Genomic DNA, 19,771 nt, shown 5'->3' with positions numbered 1-19,771 from the left:
CAAAAACAATGTGAGCTAACAAAATCATAGAGTAAGTTTTGATTTCATGAGAACTTTAACAGCAATGTAAATGCATGGATCTATCCTGTCTCAACAGCTAAGGCTGCTGGTGGTTAAGTGATGTAGAAGACACACAATGGCACACGTTGAGACGCTCAGTACCAACTGGACAAACTGTTCTTTACATCTCTGGTTAGCGGCTTAAGTCAGATGACATTGCTAATTATGAATAGCTTTCAGACATAAAAAAGCATTTGGTGTAGTTTCAGCCTTCACCAGCAGAGGCTCACAGGGTCTAAATAGTCTGAATCAGGGTGCAGACTGGGGCAGTGATATGGAGTGAACGGCCTAAATGACAGCTTGAGGTTTGCATAAAAGTGGTTATGTGATGTTTTAACATACAAGCTTGTCTGCACTTAAATAGAATGAAAGGGGATTCCTGAACGTATTGATTAACACATAAAATGTGTGTGTTTTAATATTATTATTGCAACATAATATATTGTTTCTGGGGAGGGGGTTGGGTATGTATATTGTTTTGTTGTGATGGTTTTTATATTATTAAAATGAGGAAATTGGCATATTCCATCAAGCCATTCTTAATTTTTTATTATATATAATTATGGTGTCATCCATAATTAAGAGTGCTGGTGAAACGGATATAGAAAACATGACATGGAGAGGTAATTTGATAAAAATAATGTTATCATGTTCAGCTTGAATAAACTATCACGCAAAAAAAACATTCTGTACGCTTGTTAATACAGCTGTTCTGTGTCAGTTAAATCAGTTGACTGTTGAAATACAAAATTTTAACCCAACTGGTTGAGTTATTAAATATATAACCAAATAAAGGTTAAAAATAACCCAACACAGCACCAAATATTTAACCCATTTTGTTGAGTTATTAATAAATAACTTAATAAAGATTAAAAATAACCCAACAAAGCACCAAATATATTTAACTCAACCATTGGGTCAAATAAACAGAATCTTTCAAGCATTATTTAAAGCCTTTATGCCTCAAACATTTTTAATATAATATAATATAATATAATATAATATAATATAATATAATATAATATAATATAATATAATATAATATAATATAATATAAAGGGCAAAATGGTGGCTCAGTGGTTAGCACTGTACACTCACAGCAAGAAGGTCACTGGTTTCGAGCCTAGGCTGGGACAGTTGGCATTTCTGTCTCATCGTGTTAATGTGGGTTTACTCCAGGTGTTCCGGTTTCCCCCACTGTTCAAGCGCATTCAGTATAGGTGAATTAAATAAACTGGCCATAGTGTGTGTGTGTGAATTAGTGTGTATGAAACTGGTGTTTTTCAGTAGGTTTACTCACAAGGACATCCACTTTGTAAAACACATGTCGGAATAGATGGCGGTTCATTCCGCTGTGGTGACCCCTGATGAATACAGGTACTAAGCTGAAGGAAAATGAATGAATGAATGAATAACATAAAATATTACATCATTTCATAATAAGATGATATTGTAATTTAATAAAATGTTTTATTTGAGTCAGTACATTGCATCATGTCCTTTTAGCACTAACGGACACTCTTCCATAATGAAGTGTGGACCATTGAGCGACAGCAAAAGGCTATATGCATGGTGACCCACTCTGTCCAAAAGTGTATTTGAGCATGCAAATTTAATAAGTGTTTATTTAGCAGGGCCAGCCTGTAATTAGGTTAATGCTGCAGTCGCTCTGCACTGCTCTCCCACAGCTCCATTCTCCTCACCTGCTCAGGCGGAAAGCACCACAGACAGAGCTGGCACTGCCCGACCATGCTCTGCTGGACACCTCACCCTCACCAACTTGCCCCACGCCATGCCAATGACCAGCCCTCTAACTGACATTAACAGTCACCTGCTAATAGGCCTGTGCCACATCTAACTGGATATTACTTGAAAGAGTTTGGTGTGTTAGTTGTTCAGCCCAAGCATTAAAACTGACTTCCATTTGAGGTTAATTTCCTGCTGAACACACAAAAAGGCATTTTAAAAAAGGACATCAATTGAAATCCATAGGTGGAAGAAAATACCACTTAAGTCAGTCGCTACATGGTCTCCACTATACTCCAAAATCGCTGGAATAGGGATTCTCAGCCCATATTTTACATCCAGATTCTCAAGACATGTCCTATGCAAGATCTCTCAAGTCATGAACAGGGAACACTCTGGACTGTTTTATTATTATTATTACTAAAGTTTAACAATTATAAAATTAAATGTAATTTTAACATTGTATTATTTTCTTTTTTTTTCAACCATTTTCTATATCTTAACAGAGTTTCAATATTTTATTACTTTTCATAATCATCTATTTTTCAAAGCACTTGTCATGCTGGAACATTTCTTGTTACAACATTTCTAGTTGTATTCTATAGTCTTTGGTTTTTACATAAATAAACTTCTATAAACTTCTAACTTTTTTCACATGAGTGTGTTGTTTTATTATATTTTAATTTTCATTAGCCCATTCACCGTTTTCGTATCTTAGAATATCTGACTTTCTTTAAACCATTTGTCCATAACAGTATATTTGATTAAATTATTATTTTTTTTTATTTACCTTTCATCTATTTTTCAAAACACTTGTCCTGCATTGCCCATGCTGAAGCCTATCCCAACAATTTAGGATCAGATATATATATATATATATATATATATATTATATTATATTGTATTATATTATGGAAGATTGATTGTTAGTGCTAAAAGGACATGATGTAATGTAATGACTATAATAAAAATAAATTGAATTGGATTATATATCATAATATGAAATAATGTATTATGTTATACAACATTATATTTACAAAAAACAATGTTGTTTGAAAAATTCTTGTAGGAAAAATGATGAATGGTCTGATGGGGAAAATTAAACAAAACAAAAAAAAACACAACACAACAAAACACAACACAACACGACACAACACAACACAACACAACACAACACAACACAACACTACACAAAACTAAACTAAATAAAAAAAAAAAAAAAAAAAAAAAATATATATATATATATATATATATATATATATATATATATATATATATATATATATATATATATATATATATATATATATTTGTCAAATGTAATGCCAAACGTTGTTTCAATGGTGCCAGCAGCAAAAATCTTGTGCTTTGGACAATGTGAAACATGTATTTTTCTCTGATGAGTCCACCTTCACTGTCTTCACATTATAGTGTGGAGAAGCCCTAAAGAAGCATACCACCCAGGTTATTGCATGCCCAGAGTTACCAGTGATGGTTTGGGATGTAATATCATGGCCTTCCCTTTGCCCAATACTTGTACTAGATTGGCACGTCACTGCCAAGGACTACTGAACTATTCAGGAGAATTATGTGCACCCAATGGTTTAATCATTGTATCCTGAAGGAGGTGCCGTGTATCGGGATGATAATACACTAATACACACAGCAAGACTGGTGACAGAGTGGTTTGATAAGTATGAAAATGAACATCTCGCATGGCCTGCACAATCACCAGATTGCATAATATCAAGCCACATTTTGGTGTTTTGGAGGAGTGAGTCAGGAAACGTTTTCCTGCACCAGCATCACATAGTGACCTGGCCCCTATTCTGCAAGAGGAATGGCTCACAAAAATTCCTCTGGACTTGCATATGTCATTCCCAAGATGAACTGATGCTGTAAAATTCATTTTGGGGTGAACTATCTTTTTAGAGCAACAGCCGTTTCAGATGTCATATTCAAGATCTGTCTTTCACTCTGCTTCCCCTGTATCAATATATTGCAATCCGTCTCCCTCTCTCTCTCTCTTTCTCTCTCTCTCTCTCTCTCAGTCTGAATATGGCTTATTGTGTGTTTTTGTGAATGTCAAGCTCCCACACACTTCCTCACACCCACTCTCTCCATGCAGCAGCTGTGTGTGGTCTGTTTCTTACTTCCTGTTCTGGCTCCTCACTCAGGGCCTTTCCCCTCAACACACAAACACACACACACACACACACACAGATACAAGATCACGTGAATACATTTACTGTCACAGCATCGCAAAACACATTCACACAGCATATAAAATCTGTTGTGCGCACCGGGCGTCTAACAGTGAATGCTGTGTGTGTGTTATGCAATAGGTTTAAAAATCCAGCAAGTCTGACAGTCTTGGCTCCATCCTTTAGAGCTCAGCGTCCTTCATAATAATTAACTCTCACTGACCTTTGATACAGAAGTAACCCGATGTAAGCTCACTGTTATATGCTGCAAACTGTCATTTCTACTCAAAACAATACTCTTTGCTCCATCTGACGCCTTTAAATCTTCTTTCACGTATTATTGATTTCATTCCAAGTCCTGTCTGTTTAGGATAATTGAAAGATATAAATTTCTTAAATATTTAATAGATTTTATGCATTAATATATTACATTTATTGAAGTTAAATATTATTTTGCATTATTATATTAACCTATCATACTTTAAGTATTACAAATAGTATTGTTTACAAGAGCTGAATTGTATTAAAGGGTTACAAGAGTTATTATGAATATTTTGTCATCATTAACTCACCCATTTAATTTTTTAATTATAATCGTTGTTTAAATATTATTAAAAAAGAATTTCTATTAGGAATCAGTTCGCTTAAAAGTTTGACAGTTCAAAACCCTTGCTAAAAGATAACAAACTATCCAGTGGTTTATTTAAAGAGTTAAACTGTAGGTAACTTCAATTCAGTTTATGCTTATTTCTACAGCGCTTTTAATGTAGATTGTGTCAAAGTGAATTGAAACCTTGCCATGCCAGTTTTCAGGGTTAAGTTTAGTTAAAGTAAGTACTTAAGTAAAGTTAAGTTTAGTTTAGTTCAGTGTGGTTTAAATTTCACTGCTGAAAGTCCAAACACTGAAGAGCAAATCCATCGATGCGCAGCTCCACAAGTCCCAACTTTTAATAAAGAGACAGAAATCTCTTATATCTCCATTTAAAAATGAACTAATTTCTTATGGGTTTGAAAGAATATATATAGAGAGTAAACGATTACGAAATTTTCATTTCAGGGTGAACTGTCCCTTTAAATAAATTTACTTCAAATAAATTTAGCATTTTTACATTATGGCATTCATCACAGGAAAATCAATGCATATCATAACAATAAATGAAATGACTGTTTTTTAAAATGTTTGGATTGGCCTTGGAGGATTCTACAAACAGGGAATACCCAATGCCACATTTTATTTGAAAATATTCATTTGGTATGCTTGGACAAGCATGGGGACTTACTTTCAAATTCACTTATAAAATTGAACAGTGCCTGTGTTGCTATGTTAAATCTGACTGTTTTATTGACAATAACAGTTTTGAAATATTTTTACTCTTTCAGCAAAGTAAACATTTCGAATCATGCTAAATTGGAAAGTAAAAAAATGTTTAATGGCTAAATCCATGTAAATTTAAATTCATGATGTGATAATATTTAAAAATGTACGCGTTTAAACTGTTTATTTTGCAAATCATTTACATTTATTTGCAGAATTAGCATATTTTTACTTCCAAAAAGGACCATACAATTTTAAGCGATTCATCTTAATGTTTACTATTACACTTTCATGTAATTTCATGTTCAATGCTGGGTTCCACACAATTAAGTTCATTTAATTATTTTTACAAATTTAAGTTGATTGAACATTAAAAAATTAAGTCAAGTCATTTTTGAGTGTATTATATTACTAAACATACACTAAAAATGTATTTCTGCAAAATTGTTGTAAACAATTTATGTTGAATTTAAACAAATTAAATTGAGTAATGTTCAACTTAATTTGTTGTTTAAACTCAGCCCAAATAAATTGTTTACAACCACTTAACTTAAAAAAGTAAATCCAAGCAATAATCTTTGAATCATTTTTTAGTGTAACTTATCTTCACTATATAGACAGTTGAAGTCGGAATTATAAGCTGCCCTTTGAACTTTTTGTTTTTAAATATTTACCAAATGATGTTTAACAGAGCAAGGAAATTTTCACAGTTTGTCAGATAATATTTTTTTCTTCTGGAGAAAATTAATTTGTTTTATTTCAGCAAAAATAAAAGCAGTTTTTAATTTTTAAAAACCTGACCTAACCTAACCTTACTTCAACTGTATATCTTTATATATATCTTTGTATATTTAAATAGCTTTAAAATAATTGGATATAAATTGTCTTGACCTGCAGTAGAGCTGTTGAAAAGCTGCACACAAAATAACGAGCTTCATCAGGTTTAACTCTGCTTTTAACAGAATTGTAAGTTAATATCCTTATGATTTTTGCATTATTATGCTAATGTGAGAAACCTCTTCATGACTAAACAAACTAAGCTCAAAACATTTTCAGTCATTTTTGTAAACCTGTTTGACCAGAATAAAACAATGATTCATCCGAGAAATATTATCAGAGAAAAAAAAAATCTCAGGATGTGTTATGGTAATCTTCCTTGGCATATTATGATGTAAAATTAATATTTACCAGGGCATTATTAGCTTTATTTTACTGGAGCACAATAGTATTCATAAAGGCATCAGAAACCTTTAAATTAAAAGTGGCAATTGATTAAATAATTGCTTGTTTAATATAAGTGACACCTAATATGGCATATTGTCCAGATCAATATCTATATTTACAGAAATGTTGGATAATAATGATGGACTTACAGTATTTAAAATATGTAATCAATTATTGTAGCATAATATCTATAAAAGTAACATCTTAAATAAGTAGAATATTAATAAGTAGGTACTATAATAATAAATAAGTAGAATATTAAAGACATTTTAGATGAAGATATTGCAGTGCCTAATAATTAAAAATGGTAAAAAGGTAAAAAAAAAAAAAAAAAAAAAACACATATTGGCCAAATCAAAATGATTTGCCATGGCTCCTGATAAAACTTTGAGCTTATCTTAATAATAAATTATGGCGCTTAATGATTTCTCGACACAAGAAGCTGAACATTATTTGTAGCATATTACCTTGACAGCACATTTTTATTTTTAGGTGAACAATCCCTTTAACTATATCAAACAACTAAAATAATAGTAGCAATGTATATTTATCATTGTCAATAATTAACTAATAAATATCTATTCCACTTTTAACACCTGTTAGGAACCCCAAGCTTGAAATTGCTCCACTGTACAAGCCAAACAATTAATAAAGAGAAATAAATCAAATTAAATTAACACCCCTGCTTGTAATGAGGTTTCAGGAGTCACATCTCTCACTCAACAAAATAACAAAGAACTTCAACAACAATAAAAAAGGAGTAACTTACCCTCACCAGCTACTTTATTAGGTACAACACAACACAAATGAATAATCAGCCAACTACATGGCAGCAACTCAGTGCATTTAGGCATGTAGACATGGTCAAGACGATCTGCTGCAATCTAAACTGAACATTAGAATGAGGAAGAAATATGATTTAAGTGACTTTAAACGTGGCATGGTTGTTGGTGCCAGATAGGCTCGTCTGAGTATTTCAGAAACTGCTAATCTAGTGGGATTTTCATGCACAACTATTTCTAGGGTTTACAGAGAATGGTCAGAAAAAGAGAAAATATCCAGTGAGCGGCAGTTCTGTGAGTGCAAATGCCTTGTTGATGCCAGAGTTCAGAGGAGAATGGCCAGACTGGTTCCAGCTGATAGAAAGGCAAGAGTAACTCTTGAACACCACTCGTTACAACCAAGGTATGCAGAAGAGCATCTCTGAACTTACAACACGTCCAACCTTGAGGTGGATGGGCTACAGCAGGAGAAGACCACACCAGGGCTTACTCCTGTCAGCTAAGAACAGGAAACTGAGGCTACAATTTGCACAGGCTCACCAAAATTGGACATTAGAAGATTGAAAAAGTGTTGCCTGATCTGATGAGTGTCGATTTATGCTCCATAATTCAGATGGTAGGGTCAGAATTTGGGGTCAACAACATGAAAGCAAAGATCCATCCTGTTTTGTATTAACGGGTCAGGCTGCTGGTGGTGGTGTAATGGTGTGGAAGATATTTTCTTGGCATACTTTTGGCCCATTAGTACCAGTTGAGCATTGTGTCATTGTGTCAGCCTACCTGAGCATTGTTGCTGACCATGTCCATCTCTTTATGACCACAGCGTATCCATCTTCTGATGACTACTTCTAGCATGATAACTTGCCATGTTATAATCATCTCAGACTGGTTCCTTGAACATGACAATGAGTTCACTGTACTCAAATGGCCTCCAAAGTCACCAGATCTCAATCCTCTACAGCACAATCATGGAAGTGCAGCGGACTAATTTGCAGCAACTCCGTTATGCTATCATGTCAATATAGACCAAAAGGTCCAATTATTCTGAGGAATATTTCCAGTAACTTGTTGAATATGCCACGAAGGATTAAGGCAGTTCTGAAGGCAAAAGGGGATCCAACTCAGTACTAGCAAGATCTACCTAATAAGTTGGCCGGTCAGTGCATAGTCAGATTTATTTACCACTAGTTGGTTAAAGGAGAATAAAAAAAATAAATCTGCAGAGAAAAGGACAAAAAAATAAGAAAAAAACTACAGCAAGGTGAATTTTGAGATCTCTTTATATAAGTAATAATAATACTACTTTTGATTTTAATAATGTATTAGTAGAAGTTACAATTAACAGTATCTGTTATTTTAATTGTTAGTTCATGTTGACATCTTTTACACTAACTGAACTAGTATTAACCATGCATTGACCAGAGGAGTGCAGATGCTGCCATAGCTCTCAGTTTAGATTCCAGCCAGCAGGGGCAGATCTTGGCTTCGTTTGTGTGTGTGTGTGTGTGTTACATAAACGTGCGACTGCTTGTGTGCCTGCTGAGCTGGGCCTGTGGTTGGTGGGGAGTAGGTGTGGCTTCGCTCCCTCACAGCAGAACAAGATCATTCAGATATTTGCACAAAGCCAACCTGACAGGGAGAGAGAGAGAGAGAGCAGGGCTTTTGCAGTCTCTCTCTCATTCTACTTCTTTCTTCTCCCTCTCTTTCTCTTTCTCTGCCTCCACAGAAACAAGGAAGACTGTCTACTTCATGCCCTGTGAACTGAGCAGAATCAAATTAGAAATGCAACTGCATGGGCAGTTTACTTTCCACCTCGCGCTCAGTTTAAAGGGACAGTTCAGTCAAAAAAATAAGTATTCTGTCTGTCATTTACTCACTAATGCTGTTTCAGATGACATTTAATGAAGTGCTTTGTGCATTGCACTATATGATTGATCTTGACACCAACAGGCATTGCTTACTTGTTCATTCATTCATGCATTCATTTTTTCTTCGGCTTAGTCCTTTAGTTATCAGCGATCGCCACAGCGGAATGAACCGCTAACTGTTCCAGCTTTTTACGCATAGGATGCCCTTCCAGCCATTTTTGGATGTATATATAGCACTGATTGTTGAAAAGTGGGACAACGCTGGTTGCAAAAATGAAAAAAAAAAAATTCTTTTATTGAGATAAATGAAACTAAATTTTTGTATTTTGCATTAAGGACGGGCGATATCTTATCATTTGCAATATATCAGTAGAAATTGTACACGTCAAAAAAACGGATTGTTTTAATAATAATAAAACATATAATAGGGCTGTGATCATTTATTATTATTTAATCAGCAAGCACTAAAAATAAAAGCTACGAGAGCTGTCAATGGGGTGGTACTGTCACAAGAGGAGGACAGAGGCCAGAACTTTGAGTAAATAATAAAAAGTAGTGGATTGGATGATATGGAGGGACCAGAGGATGATATGGAGCAGGGCTGCAAAATATATCGTTTCAGCATCGATATTGGAATATGTGCATACGCAATAGTCACATCGCAAGATATGCAATGTTGAGTCTGAATTACAGGAGCTACAGAATTGTATTTAATCACTGTATATATGGACTTTGATTTATGCAAAAAATAAATAAATAAATAAATAAAAACATTTCTTACTTTAATCTTTTTGTGTCTTGTTTCTAGTCCAAAGTATCTACATTTCATAGAAAACAATTAATTCATGTACCCTTCTGGCAGATTATTTCCTTTAAACAAGCAAAATATCTTAATTTTATTTATACTTAATTATTTCTTCTGATGGTGAAAACTTTACTTGGTCTGAGATTGTTTTTAATATTTGGACTAGAAACCAGACAAAACAAAGTAAGAAAAACATTTTTAATGTGATTCAATTTCTGTAGACGAATACTGTTAGACTCTCCATAAAAACACTGTAAAAAATCTGTTATTTTACTTTTTTTTTGACAGCTGGGGTGCCGAAAAAAACCTGTAAAATAATGGCCATTAAATTACAGAAATGTACTGTAAAATAATGAATGTTAAATTACAGAAATTTCCTTAAATTTAAATTTCCGGTAAATTTCTGTAATTTAATGACTGTTATTTTACATTTAATAACAATAAAATAACGTAAAATAATTTTGTTACTCTGTAAAAAAACATCTTTAAACCATCTTCTGAAACATTATTCATATCGCAGCATTTTAATCACAGAAAAATAAAATATCGCAATATCAGATCATGCAAATATCGTGCAGCCCTAACATGGAGAGACTGAAAATAATATGGAGGGACTGGAGGATGATAGAGAGGGACCGGAGGATAGATGGAACCAGGTTCTTGGAAGGAGCGGGAGACAGACATCAGCCGAGACCAGATGGGAATCACACTAGGAGAGAGACGAGGAACACTAGCTATAACAGGGAAACAGAACAGGTAAGTAATATTCTGAGTAAGCTAGATAGCACTGACCATGAGCAATTGTCCTTCTGTCTATCGACGACGCTGGACACTGAGCAAGCGGAGGTTCTGGGTTATATGGGGCTGGCGTGAATGGCTGGGGATGATGTGCTGGAGCTGGGCTAATCAAAACTCAGGGGAGGGTGACTGGAGTGAATGGGGTGACTTTGAGCGGGGGGAACCTGGCCTGGCCTGGCTGTTATGATTAAAGGGTCCTTATTAATGGCTTAAGGGTACATACTAGTACCTAAAAAGTTCAAATGTGTACCACATGAAATTTTTAGGTACTAATATACAAATATATAATATGGTCTGAAACTCAATTCCTTGAGGGCCGCTGCTCTGTATAGTTTAGCTTCAACCAGCTCCAACTCAAACCTGCCTAATAGTCTCTACTAGTCTTGAACATCTTGATTAGTTGGATCAGATTTGTTTAATTAGTTTTGGAGCAAAACAGTGCAGAGCTGCGGCTCTCCAGGAATCGAGTTTGAGACCTGTGCTTTAAGTACAAACGTGAAAAAGGTAGCACCCCAGTGACAGCTCTCGTACCTTTATCTTTGAGTGTAAGCATGTGTGCAATACAGTTTTGCATGTTTTAGCCTGCTTACAAAGATTTATTGACATAATTTTATTTTTAATACACTTTAAAACATAGCAGGTGTTTGAAATGACTCCTTTTTTGTGACCAGATGTGGTTTTATATTACAGAATGAGGAAATCATACTTTACGTCAATAAAATACACAAAATAACTTGAAGAACAGAAATATTTCAGATATTGCCACAAGAGTTTGTTTCATGCTTCTATAAACTTTATCCTCTTTGCTCAGCAGCGGTGATAGCTGATTTCTTTTCTTCAGTAATCTATATGTGTAGTTTATGTGCAAGGGCGTCCTCATTCATCTAGTATGAATGAAACAGAAATGACATTACACTGTGTGATCCATAAATGTGACACTATTTCAGAGGTCTCTCTGCTCCAGGAGACCCACTGTCCAGCAAGGTTTATTTCTAACCTGCTTTAGCACATCTGCTCATTTATTTTATATGATCCTGAAAAGCTTGATAAGCTGATTCAGTGTTTGTTTGTGGATAGAAGGCCCTAGGAAAGGAGCAGGGTTATTTTTTATATACGATATTGTCATTATTATTATCGCAACAAATACAAGAAAATTTTGTGATATATTTAAAGTCCATATAGGACAGCATGATTTTTATCTTACCATTCACTTATCTTCAATACTACCAGACATTAAAGAAAAAATGTGATTAATATTTCAAAATACATTCTCATGTGAGCAGACAATAACATTATCATACCACCAACAATTATTCAACAAATAAAAAATAATTAAAGTAGTAAGAATGAATTATTAGTAAAATGTTCATTAATTTGATGAACACTTTTGTAGTAATTTAAACTATCAAAGTCATTGAATGCATCAATTATAGTATTAATCAATCACAACCACAGTAAATATTTTTACGTTTTTTTTTAAAGATTCAGAAATTTTGACAGTGTAGACATTTGATGGCCTTATTTATGTCAAAGTGTCCTGTTGTTTGAATATGAACTATATTCTCTGCTGACTAGCTTGTTTTCTCTCCATTCATTTGCACGTGTTGTTTCAATGTTGTAAATTTAATTAGATCCAGTGTGGGGTGTGTGTACAGTATGTGGATTTTAACCCTTACAGGATGACTGACAGGCCAGTTTAGTGTGAGAGGTGAAGCACACTTTTTAAAAAATACATAGTTATGAGTTAAATTAAATATAATAATTTAACAATTTTTTTATTTTTGTAATAGAATGTTCAAGTGAAAGAAGTTATAGTATCCGTTTTGTTCTATTATTCACTATATGGTATGCATATAAAAATTACTAATATTTACTGTGAATTTATGCTTTTGAATTGCATTATGAGACCTTTATCTTTTCTCCACTAACATTTGATGTTGAAAAGTTTGACAAAAGGTTACACTTTTAATAGATTGAAGTGATAATTATCTGGGTTGGTGTTTGCAAATTATGGTACAAAAACCTGGTAATAAAATTACAGCAATTTTCTTTTTACTGACTTGATTCTTTGAACATTATTATGTATTTCTTATACAACAGATTATTTCAAATGACTAAAGGTCAATAAAAGTCATTTTGGTAAACTGTGGAGTTGACATTTCAACATCAAAAGTCAACAGAGATTAACGTCCCATAATGCAATATATTACTGTAAATAAATGGAAAACATTTGTGAATAAGAAGATAGAAACAGTTAATTAATGGATGTATTTATATTGTTATTTGTTTGCTCTGGGCTTGAATATTAACTGATGGAAACCCTTGTTGAAGGGACAGGTGTGTCAAATATGTCACAAAAAGTAGTGAGAAATCACATGGTCTTTAGAATTAAATAAAAAAACATCGGAAAATGATTTCTCAAAAGCAATTTCTTCTGTAATCATAATGGATAGGACTTTTCTGCATTGCTGATCGATTTTTTCCTTAAAAGTGAGTGTTGCATACTACAACCGGGCCAGTTAGCGGTCAAAGGTTAAAAAGTTGAGAAGTTAGAGGAATTTATGATGTCAGATGAAATGGAAAGTTGGAAAATTTAAAGCTGAAGATAATTTTGTGGGTGGTTTGGTCAGGGGGAGGGTGAACTCATAAAGTAAGTTCTCATCAAACACTTACTAACTAAATAATTAACTTACTACCAAGTGGTGTAAAATAAAACCTCAAATGCTCAAATTACTGTAATTGAGTATTTTTTTCTTAGAAATTGTAAGTTGCTAAGTTGAAATAAAATTGTGTACTTTTACTCTCCCTTAAGCACATTTTTAGTGCAGAATCGGTACTTTTACTCAACCTGCAGTCACTACTTTATTTTTTCCTATAGGGATTAGAAAAATCAGTCCTGTGTTTCCCGTCCAATCAAATCGCACATAGAAGGTAAATCGCATCATATTGAGCAACTTCAAGACACGGACGCTTCATACAGTAAATGCAGCAAACTATTTAAAAGTATTAAGTGTACAAGAAGATGTCCAAAATCTGTACACACAATGATCAAAAGTCTGTTTAGACTTCATGTCACTGATGGAAAGATGATGGTTGTTTACTGTATGATGACTGAAATGGCCTTAAACAATCACTAAATGCACAGAATGTTATGTTTACACACATATGCACAAATCACATGTAAATGCATCAACTTTTTTCAGTGTAATAGTTAGTTAGTTAAACTTTATTTGTCTCCGTAGGGAAATTTCATTTGTAGCACTCACAGAGACTTCTGACATTTCACATTTGGCATATTTGATATGATATATATATAAATCATTTAAAAACATGTTACCTCTACTGTAAATAAATATCCACTCAACTATCAACTGCGAGTGGAAGAATTTAAAAACTAAATTGCTTGGGGTATTTATAATCACTTTTTCCTATTACTTACACACCTGGAAACACAATATCGACGACCTGATGGTAATCACTGAAAAGTGTTTGATAATAGATGTCTCTCATCATTGACAATAAGGATAGCCTTATTTAGTACTGATTCTTTGCATATAATATCAATGCTCTTTAGTTTTATTCCCATTAACTTTCAGGCTGTTGTTACCACCTTCCCCAGTGAACTCTTGTGGGCCTCAGAAGCAATTCAGATCACACAAAATGTTGCTACACTTTTGATAAAGCACTATAAAACATGATCAACAATGTGTTGTCAACTTTTAAAGACAGTAATTGCTTTAAGAAGTACATTCTCTGCTGAAACTTCTCCCTTACAAAGTGTCCACACATCCCACTTCAGCTTATTGTCCAACATCACACCCAAATATTTATAATTTGTTACTAACTGGATTTGCTCTCCATCAATTAATGTGGGATGAGTTTTGCTTTTTGTTCTCTCTCTAAAATCAATAACCATCTCCTTAGTTTTAGAAATGTTTAGGAGAAGGTTTGAATTTTCACATTTTCTTCCATATGTATCATCTGCATATGTTACGATATATCTATTTTCAAATGAACTTATACAATAATTTGTACATAAAATAAATAATAACTGAGATAAAACACAACCCTGGGGAGTTCCAACTGAAGTACACATTTTATCTGAAATAAAACCTTCCATTTTAACCTTTTTAATACTCGCTACTCTTGAATACTATTAAAAGGGCTACTTTTTACTCATACTTTGAGTAATATTTACAACAAATACTTTTACTCAACTTGCAAGTAATGGTACTTTTACTTGAGTATGATTTTTCAGTAATCTTTCTACCACTTACTAACTATGAAGACTGTTAAAAATGAGAGGGGAAAATGCTAAAAAATAAAACATGAGGACTGAAGCTGTCTTTTTAGTAATGTATTTTAAGTATTATAGATTTTCTTATTATTATATTATTTCTTTTATAGTATTATACAATTTCTTTTACTGTTTCCATTTTTTTAATTTAGGGATGAAGCGATACCACTTTTTTACAAACCGATATGAGTCAGAGTATTTTAATTTGTGTACTCGCCAATACCAAGTACCGATTCCGATACTTCTTCGATTTGGTTTCAATGAAAGTGCAAGTAATTTTGAAGAAGTTTTAATTTCTGACAGTAGCAAGGATGAACACAAAAATCTTTAACCGAAGGCTATTCCAAGCTAACAATAAACACATATTGTTGATAATGTAAATCGACAGGCCTTATCAATTACCGATTAAGCATGGACATTTAATGGATAATCCTTGCGTATGTGCAGTTTCTGTTACCTTATGGAGTCTCTCTCTGGACTAAGCTATTAATATATAATACATTAATTAATACATTAAAACATGGAAATCAGGTAGGACTAAAAATTACATCAACATAATGAAATACTGTTTAGTGGTATCGATGCGTGGTATCAGCATTTCATGCACGATACGAGTATGAGTATTTTAACCAAGTATCAACCCGATACCTGATACTGGTATCGGTGCATCCCTTTTTAAACTATGATTTTGTCTTAATAATTTTAAAAAATTTGTCTATAAAGCTTTTATTTTTTACTTATTTTGATTTTGGTTTTTAGATTTTATATTAGCATAAAAATTATTAATATTATATAAAAACTAGCTGAAATTAAACAAGTTTATTTTTTGTAGAGTTTTTTTCTCTCCATTTAACACTTTATTTTCACTTTACATTTTTGAAAGCCATTTAATGGCTTTAGCTTTAGCTAACATATAAATCCGGCTTTGATGCTCTCTCTCAGTCATTTTGAGTGTCTGAGTAATTTGTTTTGTGATGTCTTTAAAAGGCTGAAGTAATGAAACTGCAAACACTGCAGCACATTCTAGTCATGCAAAAGCAGTGAGCTGCAGTTAGGAAACATACATTCTTTTTTCTTCTTCTTTAGTTTGACCCACTTCCTCACGTGGATAAAACTGGGCCAACAAAGAATGTAGAAAAGGAGAGGACGGATAAAAACCACAGCAAATTAGTCAGCTTTATGACACTGGCCTCACAGCCTTTACAGGAAACAATACAGTATGAGAAGGCAAATATCTCCCTCTTTTTTACACATGAAACACGAAACTTGTTAAGAAGCTTGACTAAAAATGAGGGTAAAGTGAAAACAAGCCCTTCCTGACAGCGCTGGATTAAGAGCCTCCTGAATGTACTGTAAGGTTAAAGAGAAACTACTTGTTGTTTTAGATAAAGGGAAAGAAAAACAAATAGTAAAAGTGAGATGGTCAGTGTGCGTGATCCTACAGATCACACACTGACTCGCCACTCTCGTAAAAAGCAACATGATCCACAGGAGACAAAACATTCGGGCTGACCTGAGATCAGTTAGGCCGTTCCCCAACAGATATTGCCACGTGCTAAAACTGTCCCTGCTGCACAGCTGTGTGGCCCCAATACTGGAAATAGACTCCTGCTATACCAGCCCATGAGTCATGGGTGCAAAATGGAGGCAACAGTTGATGCAGAGAAATGTCTACTGTTTTGGACACAGCAGCTCAATGAATCCGAAATTATATAGGTTTAACCTTTACCTGACATGCACTCGTAGGCATGGGCTGGTGTTGTGCCGTAAAATGCATCCCTGCCAAATTATGCACCCCCTTGCTAAATTCACTACCTGATTACCTAATCCCAACTACACCTTCTAATCCCAATTAATCCCATACAAGTGAATGAGGGGGTGCATAATCTAGCAGGGGTGCGCTTTTCGGCACTATACGTTTCTGAAGAAATGATAACCTTGGATAAAAATACCATGGTTTCACGTAGCCCTGCACAATATATCATTTCAGCGTTGATATCACAATGTGTCTATCCAGTAGTCAAATTGCAAGATATGCAATGTTGGGTTGGGATTATAGTTGACCAGGCAGAAACCACAGGTTATAACACAAGATTTGTGGAATCACTGCAGAATTGAACCATAATATACCAAAAGTTTGTTAATTAATTAATTCCTGTAACTGTGTAATCATTTTAAGATAGTTTAGAGCATTCAGGCAGAAGAAATTGTAATTAATAAAGATTATTTTTATTGGATTATTTAAATGATGAAGACCAATTCACTGTTATTTTACATGTAATTATTCAATTAATTTACCTGAATATGGTTAGACTCCCCAGAAAACCACAAATTATGTCTCTTAATCTTTGCTCCATTGTGTTTTTTTATGACTGTAGTTTGTTTATTTAATGTAAATAATAAATAATATAAAATATATATTTAAATAAAATAATATATAGACCTATACATGAATCAATCTAAATGAATGACTTTCCAAATAGAGTTAAGTCATCTGGTATCTGGGATATCGCAAAATAAATCACAGAGAAAAAAATATCAAAATGTCAGATTTTTCCCATTTCGTGCAGCCCAAGTTTCACGATATTGTGTTTACTACTATAAATAAGTTATTTTTTAATGTCTGGGTATAGTCGGCGTCAATAACCTTGTGGATAAGTGCGCTGACATATAGCACCATGTATAACACCTGCATATAGCACTCACGGCAACCCAAGTTCAATTCCCAGCTGAGGTCCTTTGCCGGCCCTTCCCCTCTCTCTGCTTCCAATGCTTCCCTGTCTGTAACCTCCACTGTCCTTTCCAATTAAAGGTTAAACCCTCCCTAATAATAATTCTATATAAATGTCTGGGTGGAAAAAAATCTTTTGCTTGTATGTAGGTGCATAAGTTGTTTTTTTAAATGTTTGCTGAATCGTAGGCTAACAAACACATCTTTGAAAAAAAAACTAATATTAAAGACAACTTACTTATACAGCAAGAACTGTATTACAGAAAATGTTAGCGGTAAACTTTGAAACAGGATATCGTACCATGCATATGCACTTGATAAACAATCTAACTCAAATTATTTACCCCCTTAGCATTTTCTTTTTAACGTTACCTTTAACGAGCTAAATTGTAATATTACCTGATTAAGTGTATCTGTCAAATACAGAATGCTTTGAACTGAAACTACTAAAATAATGTTTGAATGGGATTTATGTACTTGCCTTTTGTAAAAAGAATATCTATGGTTAATTATGCTAAAGGTGTAATCATGGTTTTGTGGCATATTTGTGACATAAACACAGTTTTACTAAAAAATACTAAGGCTAAACTGATGCGTTTAAGAAAACTGTCCACGTTTTTTACTTGCTTTATTTAACTAATTATTTATTTTTCTAAGGGTTATTATTACAAAAAAAAAGACTAGCAGGTATGGGCTGCATTATTTTTAAAAATAAAATTATTAACATTTGGCACAAGTTGGCCTACTTTTTGCTGTTGATTCAAAACATCTCAGTAGCTTTGGACAAGATTTGAAAAGGCTAAGTGATCATTGAAGCTGTCAAACATTGAAATAAATCTCTACTTACATCGTATCTGCAGTTTGTTGTCGATCATATTGTGTAAAGAGAATATTCTCATGGCGTGAAGACTCCTGTCAGCGAGTTCAAGCTTAGTCAATAGAACTCTGGTGACTCAGCGGTGACTAATCTAAACGCCTCTGATTGGCCACTGCAATCATAAACGAAACATAAACTTGTGTGATTGGTTAAGATGCTCTGTCTGTAGAAGGCTAACTTTTATTTTCTTTTTCACCTTAAATGCGACAGCTAATTGTTTTTTAAGTCATTAGTGTAGCATTTTTTATTCATTTTTGGAGGTAGTTTAGTCACAAACCACCATATTTTTATATCACACGTCGTTTCAATTATAGTGAAGGTGCAGCATCCATGGCACATATAACCCAATAAAATAACCTTAGTTTTACTTCAAATACCATGATTAAACTATGTTTTGTGTAACAAACCATGATTGATTTGTAATTAAGTCTGTTTTTTTTTATTTGTGATAAGTAAATTCATTGGTGCAAAAAAAAGAAATAAACGTAAACGATTGGTTAAGTTGCTCTATGTGTAAAATGTAGACTTCAATTTTCTTTTTCACCTTAAATGCGAATGTAAATAGTTTTAAGTCACTAGTGTAGTCCTTTTCTTCTCATTTTTGAAAACAATTTTGTCACAAACCACTATATATTTTTAATAACATCGTTTACGTTATAGTGTAAGTGTAGGAATTAACCTTACATATTTCTATGGGTCGCTCATATATATATAATAAAGCTTTGATAAATGTTTTATTGAGGGTTATAAGTGATTGAATGAGTTTCTGCCTGATTGAGCAGTTTTACATTCGTAAAATTAAAACCGGTTTAAGACCAACAAGACAATAATTCAGTGAATTTAAGACTTTTAAATGCTTAAAATTCTGTTTTAAAGTTTAAGACATTTTTAGACCTTGCGGACACCCTGCATAACCATATTTAATAACCTTAGTTTTACTACAAATATGATTAAACTATGTTTTGGGTAGCAAACCATGGTTGATTTATAGTTAGGTCAGTTTTATTTATTTGTCGTAAGTAAAATCCTTTATTAAGAGTCATGGTGCAAAATAAAGAGAACAA

General features: G+C 33.5%; 1 protein-coding gene across 6 annotated transcripts in view; it reads right to left on the bottom strand.

Moving 5' to 3' along the window:
- Window positions 1-19,717, bottom strand: part of lgalslb (lectin, galactoside-binding-like b) — a 37,558-nt gene extending 17,841 nt beyond the window's left edge. Inside the window, exons 1-3 of one of the 6 annotated variants that reach the window (XM_087277663.1) lie at window positions 18,678-18,756; window positions 1,361-1,445; window positions 1,159-1,257 (exon numbers count right to left, since the gene is read on the bottom strand). Coding sequence is in view for 1 of the 6 variants with exons in the window: in XM_087277655.1 (XP_087133781.1) it covers window positions 18,678-18,729 (52 nt within the window). In the remaining 5 variants the exon portion in view is untranslated. Of the gene's footprint in view, window positions 1-1,158; window positions 1,258-1,360; window positions 1,446-18,677 lie in introns of all 6 variants that reach the window. The other 5 variants (XM_087277662.1, XM_087277660.1, XM_087277664.1 and 2 more) reach the window with 5 other exon arrangements.
- Window positions 19,718-19,771: the final 54 nt, after the last annotated feature.

The sequence above is a fragment of the Danio rerio genome, chromosome 13 (genome assembly GCF_052040795.2).
Source record: "Danio rerio strain M-AB ecotype USA chromosome 13, GRCz13ab, whole genome shotgun sequence".
In the NCBI taxonomy this organism is placed as follows: domain Eukaryota; kingdom Metazoa; phylum Chordata; class Actinopteri; order Cypriniformes; family Danionidae; genus Danio; species Danio rerio.
This window is presented reverse-complemented; position numbering and strand designations above follow the sequence as displayed.